The sequence below is a fragment of the Lissotriton vulgaris genome, unplaced genomic scaffold, assembly GCF_964263255.1.
Source record: "Lissotriton vulgaris unplaced genomic scaffold, aLisVul1.2 SCAFFOLD_1064, whole genome shotgun sequence".
In the NCBI taxonomy this organism is placed as follows: domain Eukaryota; kingdom Metazoa; phylum Chordata; class Amphibia; order Caudata; family Salamandridae; genus Lissotriton; species Lissotriton vulgaris.
In genome coordinates, this window is record NW_028248991.1 from 224,130 (window position 1) to 251,229 (window position 27,100).

A 27,100-nucleotide genomic window follows, 5' to 3' on the forward strand; every position below is an offset into this window, starting at 1 on the left:
AAATCCAGGGCAGCAGCTGCCCTGTGTTTCCTTTGTGTTTGTTTTAACACCTCCAGCAAGACTGAAATGGACAGATTGCCATGTGTGATGGTATAGACAGTAGCAAAGACTATACCCAAGTGTTACAGTCATCTATTTGGAGAACTCTCCCTTGGCATAAGCACAGACTCAATAGCCTTTGCTTGTCTTGTGGTTTCATGAGTGAAAACGTAGCTTTAATTTGATCTATTTTTATGCTATCCAAAAATGAATTTCCTCACAGCTTGTGGGAATATTCTCAATAATTGAATGAATAATTATAGACCTTAATGTTAGCACTGCAGGCAACTGCAGTTGCCCTGCTCTGCCTGTTCATGCTGGGACAGCCATCAAGGTACATGAAACATACTGAGTTAAGTGTCTGTATAGTTTAACTAGACCAGTGTAGAATTACTGTAGTTACAAATAAAGAAGAAAGGGAGGCAGGGGTAGAGGCTAGGTTTATCCTCCTGACAGTTATGTAGCAAAACAAAAATTGAGTAATTCGAAGAAAACCTGCCCTGGGGAAGCTGATAGGGTTCAGCGTGGATCTGCTGCACTCGCTATTCTAGAAAAAATACTTTTTTTCTAGAGACTCCTCGCCCACCAGGGTATCCCCTTTGTGCTATGCTTCATCATTGGGGTTCCTCTCAATCCTCTACGGATTGAGGCATGCTGCAACTTGCGAAATGCATAGGAGCACTTACTGGTGTGAACTATGTGAAGTGAAGTGGAGTGGAAAAAGGAAAATTAAAAATACCTAACTAGTGGGCCACTCTTTTATTCCCGCCCCTAATTGGTAAGGTTAAAAAAATCGGTGGTTGTTACTGAGAGAAAACCGGACCGTGATGAGCCTGGTTGTCTCAGTAATGAATAGTCAACATGTTTCGAGCCGTTCCCCTATTGGCTCTGATCAGGACTACACAAGATTCCAGCCCCGTGTGTGCCACTCCTAATCAATCCTATAATAAGGATGTAAAATGTGCACACTTAATGCCCGTGCACTATGTATACATACGGTTTTTAAATGAATCTGTAATTAGAAAGGAAAATGCATTAAAACAGCGACCTGTCAGCCTGGCTGACAGGCTTCCATTGCTCAACTTAATCATGCAAATGTAACACCCAAATATGGTGGGTGCTCATAAGGTCTAGCCAGTGTACACTCATTTGTCAAGTATTTGCCACACAACGTTAATTTGTGAAAAAAATACAAAATCACTTGTGAGACAAGAGACCACATGACAGTACAACACAACATTAAACATATAAGAAGTAAACTTCGTAACATACGTCTAGAAATGCTATGCTAATGCATCATGGTCAATACCAAGGGATCAAGGGGCCTGTAGTCAAACCCTATTTGAGGAGAAAAATGCTGATCAGAAAACTTGCACTGGTGATGCTGCTTCCTAGGTGTCGATTACCACCTGTTTTTGAGAATCCGAAATCCAAAAAATAATTATTGTGGCTCATTAATATTGAGACCCTGTAGGTTAGGTAATGGTGTATAACCAGACAACGCTGGCCAAGTGTCCTCTTCATTATTAAGGTCCTATGCATACAGGTGTAAGTATGTGGATTAGGGCACCTTTGAACCAATTTTGATGTTCCCAATGTGAAAGTGGGATTTCTAGGTACTGATATGCTCTGTAAGCTTGTGGTGGTGCAACATTAGGTTATTCATGAAATGTTCCTGTGTTAGCATCCACAGTTGGAAATTTGACACAAGAATAAAAGACTTCTAAATGATAGGTATTGTGGGCTTCAACCACAAAGGTTGTGTCACTGCCTACATTGCAAAGGCTATTTAAAGTTGAATGTGCATAAACTGCAGGTCTGCAATTGTCAGCAATTGGTATAGGCTGTGGCAGCGCCATGTATAAAACAGTAATGGAAACAAAGTGCAAACACTTAATGGGCAATCCTTTTATATGTACAAGCTTGAAAGCTTGGGCTCAACTTTCTTTCCTGACCACCCCGGTCCGACACGGTAGCCAGTACCGTTGAGTGGAGGGCGGGTCAGGTGAGAGCCAGGCACTTCCTGTAACCACGGGAGCGGTTAGCGCTCTAGTGGTTGGACTTGAAGGGCTATTTAGGCTGAGTGTCATCTCCGGCGAGCTGCGGTAAGGCGACGGTGGCAGAGTCCCCGACCCGCTTGCTTTGTTGTTAATACCTAATTGTGCCTCCACGCTGTGCTCTGTATAATAATAATTTTAATTGCTGCTCATTGTGTTTGATTTTAATCCCAAGCAATTGGCAGTCTGCATTTTTACAATCTCGCTATTCCGCCCTAACCTGAGTCAATAGGAGGGGAATCTTACTTGCAGGGTAGCGGGAAAGCCTGGGCTTAACTTTCTTTCCTGACCGCCCCGGTCCGACACGGTAGCCAGTACCGTTGAGCAGAGGGCGGGTCAGGTGAGAGCCAGGCACTTCCTGTAACCACGGGAGCTATTTAGCCCTCGCCCCTTCCTGGAGCACGCAGCGATTGCGCACAGCTGAAGATACGCCGAAGAGTAGCCAAAGAGTGGCCCGTCTGCGCCCGTCCGCGACAGGACGGGGCTAGGGGCCATGGGCTCTGCTCGTTTGGATTCATCTCTAATTGGCGAACATAGAATCAGGTACTCTGCCCGAACATTAAGACATCTACAGACAGCTCCCCTAGCAAACTGCACAAAGGATTCGTGGCCATGTCCAGAGGGTCGTTTTTCATGCATAAACTGTCACTTTCAAGCATTTAATGCTAATCTTAACATCAGTGAAAACATTAAGAAAGTTCTGCCATTAATCGGCCTTAAGAGTTTCCTCCTGTACATTCGCTCCCTGCCCAAACATCACCTTGAACTATGGGACCTTGTACATACACTGCAGCCGGATATATGTTTTCTTACAGAGACCTGGCTGAAACCACACACAGTCCCAGCTATAATGTTAGGGGTCCCCGGTAGACAGTCAAAATATCGAGTTGGAAATATCGACCTACCATAATATCGAGTCTGAAATATCGAAGGAGCATAATATCGAAGGCAAGAATATCGTAGGACAGAATATCGACCCAAGGTAAGTAATATCGAAATACTTAATATCGATGTAAGTAATATCGAAGTTAGTAATATCGATAGCATATATATCGATGTTAATAATTTCGATGACACTAATATCGATATTTGTATTATTTTATAGTTTTTTATTATGTATGTGTTATATGTTTAATTTAAGTATTTAAAATAATTACTATTATATATGTATACATTTTCTATATTAATATAGAAATTTATAAGGAAATTTGATGTTTTAGTACCGGAGCGGGTTGTGGGTTTATAGGGGAATAGGGTGGGAAGTAATTTAATTATGGTAAGTTGATTAATAATTAGTAGGATTAATTAATTAATTATAATTATTTGCTAATTAATATTGATTAATTGGGAAATCATTAATTGATTAATTGATATATATTTTCTGTAGCGGGATGTGGGTTTATAGGGGAATAGGGTGGGGAGTAATTTAATAATAATTAATTAATTAATATATGTTTTTAAATATTTATAACTAATTAATTGGCAAATAATTAATATTAATTAGTTAATTAATTAATATAATTTTGTACATATTTTAAATTAGTAATTAATTGGTAATTAAATAATATTAGTTAGTTAATTACATTATTAGAGTAATTTATTTATATATATAATTTTTAGTTACTGTTAATTAATTAATTGGGGAAAAATGATAATAATTATTAAATTATATTAATTACAGCTTATGTGCTAATATATTTACTTTATTGTTATTGTTAATTAATTATTAATTGCTAATTAAATAATATTATTTAACTTTGGGTTAAGGAGTATTTTTAGGGTTCAGGGTCATTTTTGGGTTTTTGGGTAAAGGGGTATTTTTAGTGTTCAGGGTCAGGTTTCAGTTCATGGGTAAAGGGGTATTTTTAGGGTTCAGGGTCAGTTTTCAGTTCATGGGTAAAGGGGTATTTTTAGTGTTCAGGGTCAGTTTTCAGTTCATGGGTAAAGGGGTATTTTTAGGGTTCAGGGTCAGTTTTCAGTTCATGGGTAAAGGGGTATTTTTAGGGTTCAGGGTCAGTTTTCAGTTCATGGGTAAAGGGGTATTTTTAGGGTTCAGGGTCAGTTTTCAGTTCATGGGTAAAGGGGTATTTTTAGGGTTCAGGGTCAGTTTTCAGTTCATGGGTAAAGGGGTATTTTTAGGGTTCAGTGTCAGTTTTCAGTTCATGGGTAAAGGGGTATTTTTAGGGTTCAGGGTCAGTTTTCAGTTTTTGGGTAAAGGGCTATTTTTAGGGTTTAGGGTCAGTTTTCAGTTCTTGGGTAAAGGGGTATTTTTAGGGTTCAGGGTCAGTTTTCAGTTTTTGGGTAAAGGGGTATTTTTAGGGTTCAGGGTCAGTTTTCAGTTTTTGGGTAAAGGGGTATTTTTAGGGTTCAGGGTCAGTTTTCAGTTCTTGGGTAAAGGGGTATTTTTAGGGTTCAGGGTCAGTTTTCAGTTTTTGGGTAAAGGGGTATTTTTAGGGTTCAGGGTCAGTTTTCAGTTTTTGGGTAAAGGGGTATTTTTAGGGTTCAGGGTCAGTTTTCAGTTCGTGGGTAAAGGGGTGGTTTTTGGGTTCAGGGTCAGTTTTCTCGACTGTTCCACTCTCTGGAGTAGGAATAGTAATGTTTACCCTTACGCTATCCAACGTTTTATATAATTAATTGTTAAAATATCACATGTTTATTTTGTTTTTTATATTACTTACATTTTATGTATGTTATTGTTTTATGTTTGTACATGTATTAGTAAATTAGAATATATTTCATTAATTTAGAAATTAGTAAATTAATTATTAATACTTATTGTTCAGTACATATATATTATATCTTTACTGTATATATTTAATTAATGTATTATTAATATATATGTTTTATTTATTAATTTTAAACATTATTAGATACTTTTAAATATGTATATTTTATTTATTAGTGTTATATACTTACTTTTACATTTATATATATTTAAAAAAAATCGATATTTTTAACATCGATATTTTTTACAACGATATTATTTTTTCGATATTTTTGTACTTACCATGTTGTAGATAGGATGTCGATATTTTTGCCCTCGATATTGTTGACTCGATATTCTTGTAGGTCGATATTTTTGTAGTCGAAATTCTGTCATAGATCCGGGGTCCCCATAGGCTATAACATTTTAAAACTAGAGCGCCCTGATAAAATAGGTGGCGGTATAGCTATTATGTATAAAGAGGATCTAAAGGTTACAATATTAGAACAAAGATGCTGTCCGCTATTAGAAATTATGGTTTTTAAGATAAGCTCAGCCGCCAAAACCTTCTGGAAAGGAGCACTAGTTTATTGTCCTCCGGGACCCAGTTCGGGTTTTACTCTCTCCCTTCTGGACACTATTAGCTCCGCATTTTAAAGCAAATGAAGATTTCATTCTTCTAGGTGATTTTAACACTCATGTAGATATCCCCATGCATCCTGAAACTTTATCCCTGCTTTCTGATCTATCCTCCCTAGGGTTAGTAATGCAGAGCAGAGGCCCCACACATATAGGGGGTCAAACCTTGGACTTACTTTTCTCCAACTGTTCCAAAGTATGGTGTCACCTTACAACACAAGTAAATTGGTCCAACCATTTCTTAGTTGAATTTTCATTATTGGGCTTGAACAAGCCCCCTCAGAAGACCTGTCTTCCGTCGATTTGGCGACGACAGTGGCATAAGGTAACAGTTAAGGAGCTGCAGAGGGTATGGCAGAAACCCATTATTACAGAAATGGATAATGTGGAGCTCGCTTTATTAAAGTTTAACAACTCCCTTACAGAGGCAATCAATGTGCTGGCTCCTTTGAAGTTACATAAACAATACCCCACCTCCAAGCAAGAAGTGTGGTATACAGAAACTCTTAGAACAGAGAAACAGGGATGTAGAAAGCTCGAGAAATTCGGGAGGAAAACTCGAACTGAGGAAAGTAAGAAAGCACACCTAAACGCTCAATCCAACTATTATAAAAACATTAGACTGGCAAGGAAGAACCGTCTTACCCAGCATCTTGCTGAGGCGGATAATTCTTCTAAGGAATTGTATAAAATTTTACAGGCCTTTTTCAAACCGGTAGCCTGTGAAAGTCCAGATTGCTTTTCTCAGTCCCTCTGTGATGATATTTCCCTGTTTTTTGAGAATAAAATTGATATGATCTATGATAAAATCACAAAGGCCTCTAGTCAAAGGAATAATATTCCGATTCCCTCTCAAGTATCCTCATATGGTGATAATTCACTTATGACCTTTCCAGCAGTCAATGACTCTGATTTTTCCTCCCTCATCAGCCATATGTAATCGGGGTCCCCTGATGATTTCTTGCCTGCCAAAATGGTTGCCTCCCTGAGTACTCTGCTCGTACCGGAGATCCAATCAGTCATAAATCTTTCCCTCAGGGAGGGGCAGGTGCCTATGGAGTGGAAGAAAGCGGTGGTGAAACCCATTTGAAAGAACGCGGCACTTCCATGGACAGACCTCTCTAACCTCCGACCCATCTCCCTCCTGCCATACCTTAGCAAGATAACCGATAAATACATATTTGTCTAAATACATCGAGGCAGCGGAGGGTAAAGACCATTCTCAATCTCGGTTTAGACCCAATCACAGCACCGAATCTGCCCTCCTCTCCGTGACCGATAACATCAGGATGGCACTGGATGGTGAATGGTGGCCTCTGGATTTAGGGCCAGTACCAAGCCCTAAACAGACCGTAAAGAATCTGGGTGTGCGACTAGATCAGGCACTACTGCTTAAAGAACATGTTAGTCAGGTTACCAGATCCTGCTTTCGTGTTATTGGACTTCTAAGGCGTGTGTTTCCCTTCTTGCCCGACAGCCACAGAAAGGCACTTGTCCAGACTCTTGTAGTCAGCATGGCCTTCTCATCTGGGCCAATGAGAAACAACTTAATAGACTGCAAGTGGCCCAGAACACCGTGGCTAGACTGGTTCTCAATGCTTTACCCAGGACCCCCTCACGTCCCCTTCTGAATAAACTTCATTGGCTGCCTGTCCGGCAACGTATTAAGTTTAAAATCTGTTGCACAATACATAAGAGTCTCTTTGGATCTGGCCCTAAATATCTGACTGAAAAGCTCAACCTTTATTGTCCTGGACATTCCCTGCGTTCTAGCAATCAATTACTGCTTCAGGTCCCCAGGATTAAGAGGATTAGGCAGGGAGGCCGAGCTCTCTCCTATAAAGGCCCCATTCTCTGGAACTCACTCCCTTTCACTCTGAAACCAAATACTAATTTCCAGTCCTTTAGGAAGTCTCTCAAAACATTTCTATTTTTGACTTCCTAATTACTTTACAGACTATAAAACCTGATTGGGCATTTCCAGCAATAGCGCAAGCGCGGAGATACCACTTCGGGGTCAAATCCTGTGCTATATAAGAATATAAATAAATAAATAAAAACCAACAGCAAAAACATAGGCGCTGCCTGAAATACTGTGGAGGATTAAATCCCAACACCACAGGCGTCTCTAGAGGAGGTGTAAGGGTGCCATGGGCACACACAAGTACTATTCAAAAGAGCCCTTAAAAATTTACCTGACCAATCGCTGGTGGCACCATGTTGCAGAGATTTGTATGGTCAGCAAAACTGTGCCTTGGGTTGCCATTTAGTCAGAATATAGGGACTGTATCCTTCTGCCACATCAGTCCCTGGCGGTACGCAACGTTTACAACGCGTGCGTTACCACGACCTACTATTACCACGCGGTTGTAACAACGAAAGTTGTTACAACGCATTGCGCTGGGGGGCGCTCGTGGATAGTAAATCATTTAATTTACTATCCCAACACCTTCCCTACTATCCACGGGGACTGGTGTTGGAATAGTAAATTAAATGTTTTAAATTTGCGCCCCCCCAACGCAAGTTGTTGTAACGACTTGCGTTGTTACAACCGCGTTGTAATGGTAGGTCGTTGTAACGCGCGCGTTGTAACGACATATATCCGTCCCTGGCAACAAAAATCCGGGCTAGCTCACAACGCCTCACCTGAACTCCTAACCTTCCTAGAGCAACTAGTGATTTTTGGCAAATGTAGAATGTGAACCTCTTGTCCCTAAGGGAACTGTGGAAACAGGCCATCACTTTTAGTAGTCTATTATGAAGCAGATGTGCTGAGATTAGTATACAAATACAACTAAGCAAAGTAATTAACATGACTATCAGACTGTATACAATGACAAATCCAAACATGGCAAGATTATCCATCTGTCAAGGCCTAGTCTTACTGTGTATGCCAAGGGATATATTAGTGATCTCTGGGATTAGCAATGGACCCCATAACTGGTGTGCATTTGTTCCCAGACAGGTATCTCTGCCAGAATTCTCCTCTCTTCACATAAAGGAACAATACACAGCTTACATGATAAAACTTCTATCTTTGAAAGCTGCGGCTGGTCTATTGTGTCTAAAACAAGGAGCGGTTACTGACTGAGCAGAAAACAACACAACATGGCGTTATGTATTCTAAATGTTCTTGACGAAATGTGCATACAGAATCCAAAGAAGAAGCACTGAATAACAAAAAACAAAATGTGCAGCGTATTTATAAAATAATGTGACAAATACAAAGGTGTCTTGATTTATTTATAAAACTATTGTTTTTGTTTTTAACCTGGTGCAGAGTCTTTTATGGTGTTTTATTGTGTTACTGTGTGTTCTGTTGCACACATATTGGACACATTGCCTCTTTAGATTAGCCTGACTGCTATGTGAAGCTAGCAGGTTGTGAGCATACGTAATCTTTTATTGTGTACCTTACTTACCCTGACTAAGATTGTAGTTCCTGCTTTGACAAGGTGCATACCTCTGCCAACCAGAAACCCAATTTTTAACAGTATGCTTGCAGTGCAAAATACTATTCTACTTACGCTAATTTAAAAACTTCTCCTGCTTCAGATGTGTGCTGTGCAGTGTAGCATACATGAAAAGTGGGAAATGTTAGAAGAAATTAGAACATATCTCGTTTTTAACACCTGCTTTAAAGACACAATATTTTTTGGTGCAAACCTGTGTGGTCTTACTAGTAGATCGAATTTTGCATCAAAAACCAAGGGTGGCTGCAAGGGAATGTTGCACCCATTTACCACCCATGACATACCCTGTTCACACAAAGTAACACAAAGCAGCGCTAAGCTCTGGTCTTTGCGTTTCTTTCAGGGAATATTCCGGAGCAAAACAAGCTTTGCGCTGTTAAGTAAATCTAAAATGAACATTTTCTGCAGGTTCTTGTTACTTTAGCAACACAAACCCAGTGCAAAATGTTTGTATACTGTGCTAGAATCGCACTAACCATACACTAGAGTGTCAATTACTCAAAGTTTTCTTGTCCATGAAAGGAATATTTCTAACACTGAGGCAGAAGCTATATAAACTGGTGCTGCATTAAACCATTATCACTGAATTCAAATTGTATTCATCCTAGAAACAAATAGCTTTTACTCCCTTGGACATAGGCAAGGTTTTGATGGGAAAACACAGCAGTTCGACGATGGCAGGCTTAGAAAGCAGTCAGGGTTCTGCAGTGTATGCACATGCAGTCGCATAGGTTTGCAATCATTTGTAAGTTTTCTCTTTTTTTCGCAATGGTGAAATGGTTACAGTCCAAGGCATACAATTGAACCCTCACCTCTACATACTAGCTGTCACTAGTTGTTACTTCTAACTTCTAACTATCATCCATACATGCTAGATGCTACAAATTATTACCACTAATCATCAGCCTCTATTGAACAATATTAGTACGCTATGATTATTTCTTTGGTTTCACCAGATCACAACACATACAGAGCTTTCTGTGTATTAAGGAATTAATTTGACCTCTTACCACTGTCCGCATAGCCAGGGATTCTCAGAGCGTTACTCCTTTGCGTTCTAATCACACGCTTAACCGTCTTATCCTTTCCCTGAACACGCACTTTTAAGCTGTATCTGCCATTCCCACTGAAAGCTGTGAAATATCTTGAGTAAATGCCATCATTCTTCACAATATCAGCACCTATTGTGAAAAAAACATATTCATATTGCAAAACCGCTCATTGAATTATTAGATGCTGCTGTAATCTGCTCTGATGCACAAGACATGAGTTTGAATTCTGGAAAATCTTGCCATCCTTCTAAGTACCTATACATTTTCAATTGATAACATCGACTAGTGTTATTTACTGGCCCTTTTGTGTAGTGCAATACGAAGCTCAAGCTATTATATTTATGAATGTAACATATCTTATATCGCTATAAATACTTGAAGTATGTGATACATGTTTTAAAGCCTAATTTCTTATTACATGCTACTTGTTTCTTCCCTACTCAACTACAATATGAACATCAAGCCACTACTCTATTGTAATGTATTGTGACTTCAAAATGATTGCTGTCAAAGCCAGTAGACAATGTCAAACACATTCCACTAAGCAGAATTACAACTGCCGCTTCAACTGCGAAAGGGAGAGCCAGCGTTTAATTTTTTCTTCTGAACAAAGTTTCAACGAACATTTTCAATCATTAGCTGATAAGAAGACTTGATTGCAGTATGTTTATGTATTGCACTGCTAGAGTTCATTGCAAAATATCTGGGACCTATCTGCATGTTGTATACACAAAAGAGGGTACCCTGAATGTAAACTGACCAAGGGTTAAAAGGTACTTGGTAGGGTACCCGGCTTCTCACAAAAAGTGAAGGACTGTACTCACACACCACTAGGTGTCACCCTTCATCATTGGCAGTCCTCAGTCTCTAGAAACTTAGGGGCCATTAGGAAGGCGGGTGGATTGCCCCCGCCAGGCTGAAGGTAGCCACCGCCGGCCTGGCGGGGGCGATTCGCCCGTCATCTGCACTGAAATGACCCCCCCGCCACATTAGGATGGCTGGGAGGTCCGCAGCGGACGGAAAGACCGTCCGCCACTTTTCCGCCCCGACCACCTTGCGACCGGGGCAGAAAAGGTTTAATATGGTGGCGGTGTCTGTTTGACACCGCCAGCCATATTAGTATGGGCCCAATCTGATGCCTTTCCGTAGCTGCAATGCCGCCACAGAAAGGCAGGAGCTCTTCACTTCGGGGGACCCCTGCGGGCCCCCTTAGTGAAGGCGAGGTGGGGGGTGCACAGGGGGTACCTTTGGTACCCCCCAGCATTTGCATACAAAAAGCGGCAGTCATCGCGCGGTGCCTGCCGCTTTGGGTATGCAAATGCATACATGCATTTTTGGCATCGTGGCGGGCGGTGCTGAGTGCACCGCCCGACACAATGTTAAAAATGGAGGATGCGCCCGCCACTGGACCCCCACCCTTATGGCGGGTGGTTCCAACCCCTCGGGAGCATGGCGGGCGGGCAAAGTCCGCCCGCTATCCTAATGACCCCCTTAGTTTGGTAGAGAGCGGGCCTACACATGGAGACAGGGAGGCACTTCTAAATCTAAGTGGGGGCCTGTGAAAGTGAGTGATTATTAAATTAAAAACCAATTTAATTGCTAAAATGCATTTATTTTAAGAGACAACTACTTGGTATTAAAATGGAAAGAATGGTTATTAGGGGAATTAGTCGCCCATCACTGTAGTGATTAAAGTCATCGACATGTTTCTGTCCAAATGGTCCAAGGGGTTTGTGGCATTCATCAGGACAGGGAAAAAATGTGGGCTCCTATGTTACCAAAAGTTGGTTCGAAATTACCACTGGGTAGGTTGACGTATGTCACACTCTACGTAAAAGAGTTTCCTGAAACCTGTAAATGTAAAGAAAGTGAGATTGCCATCAGAGACAGATACAACTGAGAGAAATTCGGGCAAAGCACAGTGAAAATTGCTGTGAAAATTGCCCCACATGCATCAATATACATATAGTGGCTTTTGTGTGAAACATGTGTCACTGCAAATTTGAGACATACACAGTTGTTTTTTGCACTAAAGTGTGAGACCAGCTCACAGCCTTACCCTAATTAAAGTTCCTAAACACCCGATAGGAGGAGAGTGAAGGAGAGGCCCCTGGAATCACACTCTGGAAGAATTCAAAGTGGTTCAATGAATTTCAAAATTTACTTAAAGGGCTAGGGATGGTAAACGTGCACATAAGCATGCATTTACACCACCACTCATTCTCTTATTACATCAAGGTGCATCTCCCGCCATGTGCCTAGTAGTGTTAGCTCCTCTTCCTCGATGTGGAAAGGAGAATGCAGGATTCTAGCCTTAAGTAGGTCCCTTGATCAGTAAATTGGTAACCATGTGTTTGCAGGTTTGTTAAGTTGGTTTCTGGTGTCTGGAAAAAGCCTGCATGTTTGTGATCAAACGCCAGATCTTCGTGTACATTATATTATATTTGCAACCATTTTGTCAGTTCCATTAGAAAGTTCAAGGAAATGGGGAAATCAAAGAGGATGGTTGAAGTAATAAGGCACAGCTACTTAAGGAGAGTATTAAATAAATGAGAGGGAGTAGAGTGCTCCTCTGAATTTTGAACGAATTGGCTTTATTCTTGTCAACATCCAAACTGAAATATAACTGTCACCTTCCCTCCTTTACCCTCCCCCGCCTCTATAAATGTTAGACATGGCTTCCTTCATTACCTTTGAAAGGAACACCTTCCAGTTCTAAACTACATTTCTGCTGAATTTTTCATTCAGGATAGTGAGCGTGTTGACTTCAGTTACATTTTGAACCAGTTCTACATTAAAAAGCTGTTATTTAAGGAACTTCTCAAATAAAAACCTTTCTGAAAGTATTCTTATTTTGAATTACAGGTACTTGTGACAAGGGCTTAATTTGAGTGTTTTATTCTCAAATCTGTCGAATTTTACAACGTTTTTAGAGGATATTTAGTTATACCAAAATAATATTTGCAAATATTTTTCGATATACAACTTAACCTTTATTTGAATGTGAACATTAGCATCTATTCCAAGATTTGTTTTATGAATCTTTTTATTGATTGTAGAACATATGGCAGAAATACATGGATTACATTTAAAAACACAATCTCATGTAACTGTCCCTTGAGCTGTCCAGTATCTGTAGAATGCACAGTGATTACATGAAAAGTGGAGATGTGAAAATGGCCGACCTTTCGTGGTTAAATGATAGAAATCGAATTTATGTTGTTTATTATGCTTATCCGTTAATGTTAATATCTCCTTATCCTCCATAGTAGGCGTTTGTGACCATTAAAGCCCTACTCTACTATTATAGATCAAAGCTAAAGGGAGAGGGCTTTTAATAGGCGCTGTAAGCCATTGGCAGTGTGCTACAGTGCGTTGGGAGTACTGGCCAGGCCCTGTGCTTAGCCCCCCTCACAGGCAGGCAACCCCTCAGCCCCTAAATGTAGGTTAAGTTCACATTGAGGGGGAAGTTCACAAGTGCTAATATTCCTTGGAGACTTTTATCTCTTGTGAGGTTTTTCAAATCTAGAATGTAATTGGATTCTAACCTTCTAAGAGAGATTTCCCTATTTTTACCTCTGGGGATCAAGGTTATTCTGTCTATACCGAAGTATTGATTTGTTCCAGGAAATGTTTATGAAGCTCATTATAATGGCGCGCTGTTGGGTAATGAGTAACTTAGTTTTTTACTGCACTCATACACTCAAGATTCCGCTTCTAGACAGGATGCATTGTATTGCCGATGTACCTCATACCACAACTGCATGTCAGCAAGTGGAGAGTGTAATTTCTATCACAAGTAATGCATTTTATGCTGCTTTTGCGCTTGTCTCAGTAAGGTACTTCAAAGTCTTGTAGTTTGGTACTGTACTTGCATGCCTTACAGTGCCCACATTTGTAAAAAAAAAACCTTTGAGAATGAGTTTATCCACATCTTCGGCTTCCAACATACTGTGTACTCCCTTGTCTTTGAATTGTTTATTTCTCCTGTGATTACTTTTGAGGGTGTGTGGGAAATTCTTTCCCTATCCCAGCATTTGTTTCTGACCTCCATGTCGCTCCTGGTGCACATGCTAACAAATTGGATTGTGGCTGCTTCTGTTCTTTCTACCACCTTATTTGTGCCATATAGTAATTCTCCTTTCCTTTTGCCTTTGATTCAGTCTAATGCTTTTTTGAAAATCCTATTAGGATACCCTCATTCTCCGAACCTCTCCAGCATATTTTTTTTCTACAGTTTGTATGCCTCTGAACTGCTCTTAAGACCTCACTCAATAGTACGCTGCATTTTAAAACTTTCGATTAGTTGGTAGTAGCATAGAAAACTCTTTCCTACTGTGAGGTTTCTTTAGAGGGTTGTTTGCAAGCTTTACCCTGAAATTACATTTTGATACCAAGAAGTTCAATTGCCTGCTGCTCATGTTGGTAAATCACAAATGGATTTTGTTATGATTTAGTATGTCCACAAATTCAGTTGCCAGCCTCCTAATACAGTAAACATAATCTGTAAATCTGTACCATAAAATGTATACGTTTACTGTAATTCATCATCCTCTCTGCCCAGAGCACCTGCTTCTCATGAATACATTCGTGTAGCTGGGAGTGTAGCAGGTGCCCATAGCAGAACCATGTGTTTGCCTTTACAGATTTCTATTAAAATAAAAGCTGGTGTTCACCAAACAGAAGGCTATCATTCTCGTCAATATTTCTGTATGAGTATGAGTGTACCTGGATATTAGTCTTGCGCTCTCTGCAGGCCCTGCTACCATACTCATAACCTATACTGATATGCTGATATACAGCTATGTCATTTAAGGTCATAAGTAGAAAATCTGTGTCCCGTTCCAGTTCCTGGAGGAAATCCCTACCTGCTTTAATGTGTGTTGGTAAACTGGTGACATATGGTTTAGATAAAAGTCAATGTATATAGAGGCATTATGTAACAGTCTGTTTATTGGAGCTACTATTGGCCTTCTCATGTGTTTCTTACTATCCTTATGCATTTCAGGAATATGGTCGAATGCCTGAACCTTCATATATTCATTCTTAAGAAATGTAGATTTTTCTATCTTTAGATGGCCACTATCGCTCCAGTCTTCCAGGCTTTACCAAAATCATTTCATGGTAGTGACATACATGTTTCTATCAGTATCCTCATAGCATGAAACATTATTCAACTGTTTTTAAGCCTCTGCAACTGATATTTTCTTGGACATGAGAATAATGTCGCAACTTTTGTCAGATAGCTTAATTACCAAATTGTCATCTTCCATCAGATGTTGTAAAGCCCAACAAATGTTACTGCGTAAAACTGCTACTTCTCCCTATGTCTTTATTTCTTCTTATTTTCATTGAGACTTTAATCACTGCTTCTAGATAAGCATTGATGAAGTCAAAATATAAGTTCTGAATGAATTTGGATCTCTATCTCACTCATGCCACTAAGGCATGTAGCACCCATTATCAAGCCCATATCTGTTAGAGTTTTTTCTATCTCTCAATTTCTAAATCTATGGCCATCCTCATTTCTGTTAAAAAGGTCATCTTTGTATTGCTGCTTGAGGCTGCCTGGTTTGCGCCTTAGTTTTCACTCACATCAGTGATTGTTAGGGATTCATAACTGGAGAAGTCCCTATTGGATGCCTCCAGTTGTTCCTTATTTCTTTGTATTCCTTATTTTCTTCCAAAGGTAAAGATTCTCCCTTTCTCAAAGTCTATTTTGTCCCTTTGGAATTTAATTAGTTTTTTTGTTTTACTCTCTCCTTCAGATTTTCCAAATCTGGCAACCTCAAGCAGCAACAAAAAGATGACTTTTTAACAGAAATGAGGATGGTCCTGCAGCAACAAAACAAAACAAAGACAAACAATCGGGACGAGGCAGAGGCAGGGGGCGTGGAAGAGGCACAAGGGCAAGACAAGAAGGGTCAGGAGAGGAGAAGGAAGACCCAAAACCAAATATGTTGACAAGGGGACTTCTGAGACAATCCAGAAAGTAATTGATGAAACAACCCAGGAATTAAATGTGATTAACCTCTCAGACAAGATACTAACTGACATTGAAATCAAATTTCTCAAGAAAGGTCTAAATAACTTCTCATCTAAATGTAGCACAAACTCAAAGAGATCTCTATAAATGCACCCTAAAAATTAAACTAGCAAAAACATTTGCGGAAAAAGCACAACAGAAAGATGTAATATGACAACAGAATTAACCTGTGCCCTATTAGCAGAGGACAAATTTGCCTTGGAGAAACTCTTAACAATGGGAGAAGATACAATACCATCTCAAATGGAAAATCTTGAAGAGATATTACCACTGTTATGAGCAGGAGAAAGTGGAATGAGACCAAAATCCTTCTACTATCCAACCTTGCCGCCAGGGAATAAAGTTGATCTCTTCCACTAAGCTATCATTGAAGTTCTCTATAAAATCAAACATGAAAACAAAAATGACAACTTATCTCAAGGAGAAAGACAAGCACTAAATCAGCTTCAACAAAAAAGTGCTATAGAAATCAAACCAGCTGATAAAGGTGGGAACATCATCATTTTAAATAAGAAGGATTACATCCAAGAAGCCAACAGCCAAATGGATGCAGAATGCTATAGGTGCGTGGATAGAGACCCAACAAAAGAAATTGAGAATACATTACAGGATGTCCTGAAAATTTGTCTAGAAAAAGATCTCAAAGATGAAGAAGAGCAAATCTATTTGACTATAAACCATCCAAAAGTAGCTACTATTTATTTTTTACCAAAAATTCATAAGAGCAAAGTAAATCCTCCAGGAAGACCAATAGTCTCCGCAAATGGATCACTGCTGGAACCGGTCTCCAATTACATTGACCACTTTCTTGCTCCCCTGGTAAAAGACTTACATTCATACCTATGAGACACCACTGACCTTCTAAATAAACTAGAAGGAATATTATGGCAACCACATTTCAAACTTGTCACTATGGACATGATTTCATTATATACTAACATCGAACACCCAATAGGAAAACAAGCATGTAAATACTTTGTAGGAAAAAGGAACATTCAGTACCAACAACACAATTAAATGTTAATCAAAATGATTTCACTCTGCTCACATCATAACATCTTTTTGTGCAACAGAAAAATCTTTAAACAAATCAAAGGCTGAGCAATGGGCTTTTCATTTTCTCCCAATGATGCCAATTTAGTAGTGGGATGGTTTGAACAAAAAATAGCATGGGCACCCAAAAACGATCACTTAATGGAGAAAACCATATTATGGCTTTGCTTTATAGTTGATCTCCTAATCATATGGGATGGCACGAAAGCTGAGTTCGCAACTTACTTTGAGAAATTGAACAACAATGATGCAAAGCTGAAATTCACCTATGAGATTAGTTCCAAGAAAGTGGCATTTTTGGATATGGGTATATATGTAGAAAACAATGTGCTACATACAACCCTACACGGAAAGAAAATTGCAACCAACGCAATTCTGCATGGTGAAAGTTTCCACAGGGAGACCGTAAAATGGAGCATCCCATCTGGTGAGTTCTTAAGGCTTAGCAGAAATTGCTCCTCAGACACAGAATTCATCAAACACAGCAAAGCAGCACAACTGCCATTCAAGAAGAGAAAATACCCTTAGAAAGTGATTGACAAAAGCTTACAGAGAGTAAATCTACAAAAATGTACTGACATTTTAAGAGGCAGAAGGTTGTTGAAATCAAGTGAACCATAAACTCCTCAGAAAATAGGATTAATAACAACATATAATGCTGAAGCTAACAGCCTCATGAAAACGATCAAAAACATTGGGGTATTTTACAATTAGACCCTGACTTGTCCGAAATAATGAGTGACCATCCTAATGTCACATTCAGAAGAGCAACAAAAATTGGAGACAAAATAGCACACAGTCATTTCAAGGAGTCACAAACATCCAATATGGATGAAAACAGATGGTTTTTAGCCCTGAAAGCAATGCAAAGCCTGCACAATTGCTACACAGAAAAAAGAAATTGACAAAAAAAAGCATGAAATGGAAAATCAAAGAACACATCGCAAACAGAAGTAAATATGTCATCTACATTGTGGAATGTCTTTGTAAATTAAAATACATCGGCAGCATGACCTGCGAAGTGAAGAAAAGAATCTTGGAACACATTCGAGCGACAAAGAATAACGACCGCTCGAATGCAATAGCCAAGCATATGGAAAAAGCACACAATAGCAAATGGGAAGATCTGAGATTCCATGCGATCGAACAATTACCACAATCCGAAAGGGGTGGAAATCATGAGAAACTCTTGCAACAAAAAGAATCAAAACACATAGCAACATTCAGAACACTCAATCCAAGAGGCCTCAACCAGGATGAAGAACTTTATGTACATCTCTAAACAAATCTAACAACATATGTTGGCATACAAAAAGTATAAAAATATACCTAAAAAACATCATTAGAATTGCTCACTGGAGAGCAAACAAAACAATCCCCAAATAATGCTGAGCATAAAAAGAAGAACAGTTGGATTATAAAGTACGCAAAATTGACAAATCAAACCAACAGAAAGAAGAAGGATTGAAGGAAAAAGGAAAACGAGAAGTCAATCAAACAAAGATGTGACTATGTGTTTGTAGCAACATCATCCACAAGTGGAATCTTTAAAATATTGAAAGGAAACAAAGCCTGAAGAACCTACTCACCAAAGAGTTTAAATGGACCTACTGAAATTGAATACAAACTCTGATTGATTAAGAGTTATAAATTGCATCTCAAAATTGTTTTAAAACTCACCACAAAGGGCACTGATTGCACATGACTGTTTTTCTCGAGCACTGAGCACTTTAATAATCACTAACACTACATTACCCATAATGCACTGCAAAAAAGAGAAAAAAAGTGACAAGAAGTAATTGTTAGTAATGGAAATAAATGACGCTCCAAACAATTGTAACAATATCCCGTGATCAAGGTCCGAGTATACGGACCGAAACACGTTGGGCATGGCAGAAAGAATCTTGTGCTGAATAACCCGCCATCAAAACTTCAACCCTGAGCTTGTGTGACCTTTATTGCTGAGGCGAAACTGATATATCTATCTATCTATCTATCTATCTATCTATCTATCTATCTATCTATCTATCTATCTATCTATCTATCTATCTATCTATCTATCTATCTATCTATCTATCTATCTATCTATCTATCTATCTATCTATCTATCTATCTATCTATCTATCTATCTATCTATCTATCTATCTATCTATCTATCTATCTATCTATCTATCGCTCTCTCTCTCTCTCTCTCTATCTATCTATCTATCTATCTATCTATCTATCTATCTATCTATCTATCTATCTATCTATCTCGCACTGCTGCTGCCTGATTAACTGATTGTGCCGAGTAATCGTAGCGCTGCTCTCCTCCTCAAGCGCCTCGCGCTGCTGCAGTTTTATTGACTTTGCTAATTTAAACCCGGATTTGGTGCCTGTGTGCTCAGCAGTGCCCACGGGAGTATTTAATTGAAACTTAACATTTACAAGACTATTATTGTCTTCCTTGTGGCCAATATCGGCGTGTTAGCCTGTGTGTGTGTATTTAAAGCGATCGCCATTTGGTTGTGCCTTCAGCCCGTCCCTCCCCCCACGCTCCCGCCTCCCAGCCGCCCGCCCACTCACTGGCTATCCTCACCGTCCGGTCCGACATTGCCCTGTGACTAGCTTGTCTCCGGACTCACCGGTTGCTCCCACTCGCCTCCTGCAGCTTCTAGTATCGTAGCGCTGCTCTCCTCCTCAAGCGCCTCGCACTGCTGCTACCTGATTAACTGATTGTGCCGAGTAATCGTAGCGCTGCTCTCCTCCTCAAGCGCCTCGCGCTGCTGCAGTTTTATTGACTTTGCTAATTTAAACCCGGATTTGGTGCCTGTGTGCTCAGCAGTGCCCACGGGAGTATTTAATTGAAACCTAACATTTACAAGACTATTATTGTCTTCCTTGTGGCCAATATCGGCGTGTTAGCCTGTGTGTGTGTATTTAAAGCGATCGCCATTTGGTTGTGCCTTCATCCCGTCCCTCCCCCCACGCTCCCGCCTCCCAGCCGCCCCGCCCACCCACTGGCTATCCGCCCACCCACTGGCTATCCTCACCGTCCGGTCCGACATTGCCCTGTGACTAGCTTGTCTCCGGACTCAGCGGTTGCTCCCACTCGCCTCCTGCAGCTTCTAGTATCGTAGCGCTGCTCTCCTCCTCAAGCGCCTCGCACTGCTGCTACCTGATTAACTGATTGTGCCGAGTAATCGTAGCGCTGCTCTCCTCCTCAAGCGCCTTGCGCTGCTGCAGTTTTATTGACTTTGCTAATTTAAACCCGGATTTGGTGCCTGTGTGCTCAGCAGTGCCCACGGGAGTATTTAATTGAAACTTAGCATTTACAAGACTATTATTGTCTTCCTTGTGCCCAATATCGGCGTGTTAGCCTGTGTGTGTGTATTTAAAGCGATCGCCATTTGATTGTGCCTTCAGCCCGTCCCTCCCCCCACGCTCCCGCCTCCCAGCCGCCCCGCCCACGCTCCGCCCCCTCCATCCTCCATCTATGACAGCTGGACAAGCGTGCAGCGTTCACGCGCAGCGGTCGCGCCCCAGTTGCGCCGAAGGTGCGCCAAAGGTAAGCCCGTCTACGCCCGTCCGCGCCTGGACCGCGCCCAGCGCCAGACCCCCTGGTCCCCGTAATGCCCAGCCCACTCGCATCACTTACGATTCCACCACCCTCCTAGCCCTTAACCCCGGCCGCTCCCCCAACTGCGTCCAAGCCACTCCTGGACACACCCATGGACCCTTCTCTTGCAACTCCTGCAAGTTCGACGGCACCAAGAACAACTCCTCATCCACTAACACCAACCAGATATCTGACACCAACCACCTACAATGCATCCTGCTCAACACCCGCTCGGTCCACAGGCACGCCATCGACCTCTGGAATCTACTAGACACCATCTTACCGGACGTCGCCTTCCTAACAGAAACATGGATTAATGCCTCTTCAGCCCCAGACATCACCATTGCCATCCCGGAAGGATACAAGATCATCCGCAAGGACCGCATCAAGCAAACAGGAGGAGGCATCGCTATCGTCCATAAGAACTCCATCCGCATCTCAACCAGCTCAGACGTAAACCTTGCCAGCGCCGAACACCTCCACTTCCAGATCCACACCGACCCCAAGACCACACTCAGAGGCACCCTCCTCTACCGACCTCCAGGACCCCATGCACAATTCAGTGACGACATCACTGACTTTATCACCCCACACGCCCTCCCCTCCGAGGACTACATTCTATTGGGAGACCTCAATTTTCACCTGGAAAAGAGCAATGACAGCAGCGCCACCACCCTTCTGGACAATCTTGCCAACCTCGGACTCAAACAACTTGTCACCACCCCCACCCACATTGCAGGTCACACACTCGACCCCATCTTCACCTCCAGCAAACATGTCTCATTCAGTCACACCACAGCTCTTCACTCGACGGACCACAGCTGCGTTCACTTTACCTACAATAAGACCACAATCCACAACCATCCTCAACCCACCCTGCGAAGAAACTGGAACAAAATCACCATCGACCAGATCTCCTCATCGCTTCTCCTAAACCCCCCCGCCCACTCCTCAAACCCCGACCAAGCAGCCATTAACCTCACCCAATGGCTATCCAACAGCGCCGACATCCTAGCACCGTTGAAAAAACGTCAAAGCAAACTAGGCAGCAAAAACGCCTCCTGGTTCAACGATGATCTTAAGAAATCGAAGAAACGCTGTCGCTCCCTCGAGAAGGCCTGGAAAAAAGACCCAAACACCAGCACCAGGGACACCTTCAAAAACGCCACCCGCATACACCACCAACTAATCCGGTCTGCCAAGAAAGCCGCATTCAAAGACCATCTAGATAACAACGCCCACAACTGCAAGGAATTATTCAACATCGTCAAAGAATTTACCAACCCATCAGCCAACTCCAACGACATCACCCCCTCCCAAGCCCTCTGCGACTCCCTAGCTTCCTTCTTCCACAACAAAATCGCAGACATCCACAACAGCTTCGACAACCGACCCGAAGAGCAACCCACCCAACCTTCTGCAGGACCTTCACCCCCCTTGAACATCCTTAACGACTGGAACCCAATCTCCACTGAGGACACCATCCGCCTGATGAACTCCATCCACTCAGGATCCCCAACTGACCCATGCCCTCACCACATCTTCAACAAAGCAGACTCCATCATAGCACCACACCTCCGAGATGTCATCAACTGCTCCCTCAACTCCGCCACCTTCCCGGAAAGCTGGAAACACGCAGAACTCAGCGCCCTTCTGAAAAAACCCACAGCTGACCCCACCGAACTCAAAAACTACCGCCCCATCTCGCTTCTTCCATTCCCGGCCAAAGTCATCGAGAAAGCTGTCAACAACCAGCTCGCCACCTTCCTCGAAACCAACAAATCCCTCGACCCCTCACAGTCCGGCTTCCGAGCCAAACACAGCACTGAGACCGCACTTATCGCAGCAACAGACGACATTCGAACTCTACTGGACAATGGAGACACAGTCGCCCTCATCCTCCTCGACCTCTCCGCTGCCTTCGACACAGTCTGTCATAGCACCCTTCTACAGCGACTCAGAGACGTAGGAATCCAAGGAAAAGCACTGGAATGGATCACCTCGTTCCTCACCGGAAGAACACAGAGAGTCCGCCTCCCACCATTCAAGTCAGAGGCCTCTGAAGTCATCTGCGGCGTGCCACAAGGATCGTCACTCAGCCCCACCCTCTTCAACGTATACATGAGCCCCCTTGCGGCCATCGCTCGCCAACACAATCTCAACATCATCTCCTACGCGGATGACACTCAACTGATCCTATCACTCACCAAAGACCCTAACACCGCCAAAACCAACTTACACGAAGGAATGAAAGAAGTAGCCGAGTGGATGAAGCACAGCCGTCTGAAACTGAACTCAGACAAAACAGAAGTCCTCATCTTAGGCACCTCCCCCTCTGCCTGGGATGACTCTTGGTGGCCAGAAGCCCTTGGAAAAGCACCCATCCCGACGGACCACGCACGGAACCTGGGCGTCATCCTGGACTCCTCACTCTCGATGACCAGACAAGTCAACGCCGTTTCATCATCTTGCTTCAACATTCTTCGCATGCTCAAAAAAACATTTCGCTGGATCCCCACCGAAACTAGAAAAACGGTCACCCACGCACTGGTCACGAGCCGCCTGGACTACGGAAACACACTATACGCCGGTACCACCGAAAAACTCCAGAAAAAACTCCAACGCATCAAGAACGCTTCAGCCAGGCTCATACTAGACATCCCGCGTAAAGAACACATCTCTGGTCACCTGAAAAACCTCCACTGGCTCCCCGTAAATAAGAGGATTACTTTCCGCATCCTAACCCACGCACACAAAGCACTTTACGAACTTGGACCCGAATGCCTCAACACACGATTGTCCTTCTACACCCCCTCCCGTCAGCTACGATCCTCCAACCAAGCCCTTGCCACTGTACCTCGCATCAACAAAACCACCATGGGAGGTAGATCCTTCTCCTACCTGGCAGCTAAAACCTGGAACTCACTTCCCACTCACCTTCGCCTTACTCAGAACCACCTAGCATTCAGAAAGCAACTTAAAACTTGGATATTCGACATGTAATTCCCCACCCTTCCTCTAGCGCCTTGAGACCCTATGGGTATGTAGCGCGCTATATAAATCTCTTGACTTGACTTGACTTGACATCTATCTATCTATCTATCTATCTATCTATCTATCTATCTATCTATCTATCTATCTATCTATCTATCTATCTATTTATCTATCTATCTATCTATCTATCTATCTATCTATCTATCTATCGACATAAAACCATTGAAATTCCACGTTATAGTTAGTTGGACTCACTATAACTTGCGCGTGTAATGCACTGCTGATGACGTCATATATTACATCACTCATGACATGGTCAGTGACATCACTCATGACATCACTGATGACACCATCCAGTGAATGTGTGTCTTTCTAAAAATAAATATGTTTTATATATGTATATGTTAAGGTCGATGGAAGAATAAATGTTTAAATAAGTGTCTTAATGGATGTTTTTTATTTTTTTTTAAATGATTGGTTAACTGGCTTATTAAGTGTATCTTAGTGAATACATATATTAGCGAGTATTGTTTAAATATTTAAATGTTTGTATCAGTGTTTCACTTTGTGTATAAGTGGCTGCATGGGTTGGTGAGTAGCTACATGTGTGTGTATATGTGTTATTAGATGTTTTTTTGTATCAGTATGAGTGTCTGTATGGTTTGGTGGGAGTGTTACTTAGCACATAGATGCATCAATGACTAACTCACTGTTTGTATGTGTTTTGAAGACAGCATATGTGCAGGACTGTATGGGTGGAAGATTGTGTATATGTGTGTGTTAGTGAGTGAATGACTGTCTCACTAGTTTCTTTATGAGTAACTACATATGTTTTAATCTAGTATATGTGAGTATTGATATATATGAGTGAGTATATGTGAGAGTGAGAGATTGAAAGAGTTCCTGTTTAAAAAAGTATGTGTTTCTATAAGTGATTGTTTAAGAGAGTAAGTATGTGTAAGTTTCCTTAGAAGTAATGTGCTAGTGTGCATAGCTGTATATGCAAATAAATAGATGTTCAATAGTTTATTTGCATGTGTGAGTATGTGTGTGAGTAACTTTTGGAAGACTGTCGGTGTGTTAACGGATGTAAAGGTGTCTCACTACATATGATAAGTGAGTATATGTATGAATGACTATATAGAACTATGGGTGAATGAGTGGATGTGTATATAAATGGTGGAATTACTGAATTGGTTGTTGTAACTGGTATAGGTATCTCCACTTTTTTGTAAATGTTAGTTTCTATTTTTGAATATGTGTTTCAAGGGTTACATTACACTGAAAGGAGGTCTGTCACTCTGTCACAAGGATGGAGTCATCAGTGATGTCATGAGTGATGTCACTGACCATGTCATGAGTGATGTAATATATGACATCATCAGCAGTGCATTACACGCGCAAGTTATAGTGAGTCCAACTAACTATAACGTGGAATTTCAATGGTTTTATGTCAGTAAAATTTCCAGGTAACGAAAACTGGTGTGAAACCTATGATTTTTTCTGTGAATTTAATAGGTTTTTTAAATGCTAATTCCTAACTATAACTGGTGTGAAACCTATGGTTTTTTCAGTGAATTTCATAGGTTTTTTAAATTCCTAACTATAAGTCTCACTTTATAAGTAAGACTGTTAACGCTCTAGTTGTTCTTTAGAACACTCTGGTACATTCTATCATTGGGCTATAGTTGGGCTACATATGGCTGATATTTGGGCTACATTTGTATTTTTTTGTCTCTGGTGGCCATCTTTGGGCTACATTGGGCTACATTTGGGCTACATTTGGGCTCTAACATATATATAGCCCAATGTAGCACATTATATATTTTTTTCAAAGTTAATTTTCGTAAAAACCACTTGAGTATAGCAAAGGCACATCGGGCTATCAGTCCCTACAATTTTTCCCATTTTTTTTTATTTAAAAAATTTTTTTTTTGCCTTGGAGCGCTCCCGGTGCGCGCCCCGGTGAGGGCCCCGGAGAGCATACTCGTTTGAAGCGCACCGGGGAGCGTCCTGTAAGCGCCAATATCGCGAACGAAAACATGATCGTGACGTATCGCGTAGCCGTGTCCGTGTGATACACACGGCGTAACGTACCCGGAAGCATTCGACGCGCTTATGCGACGCGCCCCTGGGCGCGCCCCAGAGCGCGTAGCGTAAGCGCGTCGGGTCATGTGACCTGAAAATAACACTTTTGATTGGTTCGCAACAGTTTTGTTTTCCAAATGATGAAAGACCCCACCTTTTTTCCTCATTTTCACTTTGTTCTTTGAGTGAAAAAGACCTGCATTGTGAAAGAAATGGATTCACTGGTAGCAGCTGCAGGTGCATCTGCACCACCACCACCTCCACCACCACCACAAGGACCACCACAAGACCACATTGGTGGTCATGAAGAAGAGGAGGACGAAGAGGAGCAGGAGGACAGGCAATATCTGCCTGAGGACACTCCCCCATTCAAACCCAAAGAACATTTTATTTGGGAGTTTTTCAAAATGCCAAGGGGTGCCAAAAAAGTAAATGCAGCAAAAGTGACTTGCCTCATCTGTGACCAAGAACTGTCTAGAGGGAACCCAAACAGGAAATATTCGTTTGGGAACCACACGATGATAAGGCACATGCAGAGGAAGCTCCCAAACAATTATGCAAGAGCAGAAGTCAGGCAACTGAGCAAGAACCCTCCCCATCCTTCAACTTCAGGCACCTCCAACCAACCCACTCCATCGGGTGCAGAGGCTAGGGAGATGGTCCCTAATGTTCAAACAAAATTTTCCAAATTTAAATTTTATTTGCAACAAAACTATATCTTATGGTGAGCAGAGCATCACTTTACTTAATCGTGCTGCAGACAACCATCACTGCAGCAAGCAACCTTCATTTTTTTCAATTTGTTTGCTCCAGTTGAGCTGTTTGCAATTCCCTGTCTTTTGTTTCACCCCAGAAAAACTACAAAAAAATATAAAATGTTCTGAAAATCCCCCCCCAAAAAAATGTTCCAAAAAACAAAAAAAATATAAAACAACAAAAAGGAAAAAAAACAGTTCTTTTCAGAACTACCTCCCGCGCAAATCGAAAAAAAAAATGTTTTCTTGCCCAGCGGGACCCTTTTATAGCCCCCACATCAAACCTAGGGGGTCAGGGGGGGTCTACCCTGCCCCCTTATGGTCAATTCCCACTTTGTTTTGGCCACCTCTTGTGTCTCGATCCTACCGAGACACAAGATGGCGGCCGCTCCGGACTGTTTCGAATGTTTACAGACACCCAAGAACCTATCAGCTTTCTGCGCGCAAGTCACGTGGCGCGCCCGGTGCGCTCCCCGGTGCGCGTACCGGGTCGCTGCTATAAATATATATATTTTCCGGAACCTAAATTACTCAAAATCCACTGGAGCACATATCTTGAGACATAGCAAAGGCACATCGAGCTACCAGTCCCTACAATTTTG

At 41.7% G+C, this 27,100-nt stretch overlaps 1 protein-coding gene across 1 annotated transcript in view; it reads right to left on the reverse strand.

Annotated features, from left to right (window-relative positions):
- Positions 1-27,100, reverse strand: part of LOC147663748 (calcium-activated chloride channel regulator 1-like) — a 642,892-nt gene that overhangs the window by 91,530 nt on the left and 524,262 nt on the right. Inside the window, exon 12 of the mRNA XM_086950229.1 lies at positions 9,923-10,093. Within this exon, the coding sequence (XP_086806355.1) occupies positions 9,923-10,093 (171 nt within the window). The remainder of the gene's footprint in view (positions 1-9,922; positions 10,094-27,100) is intronic.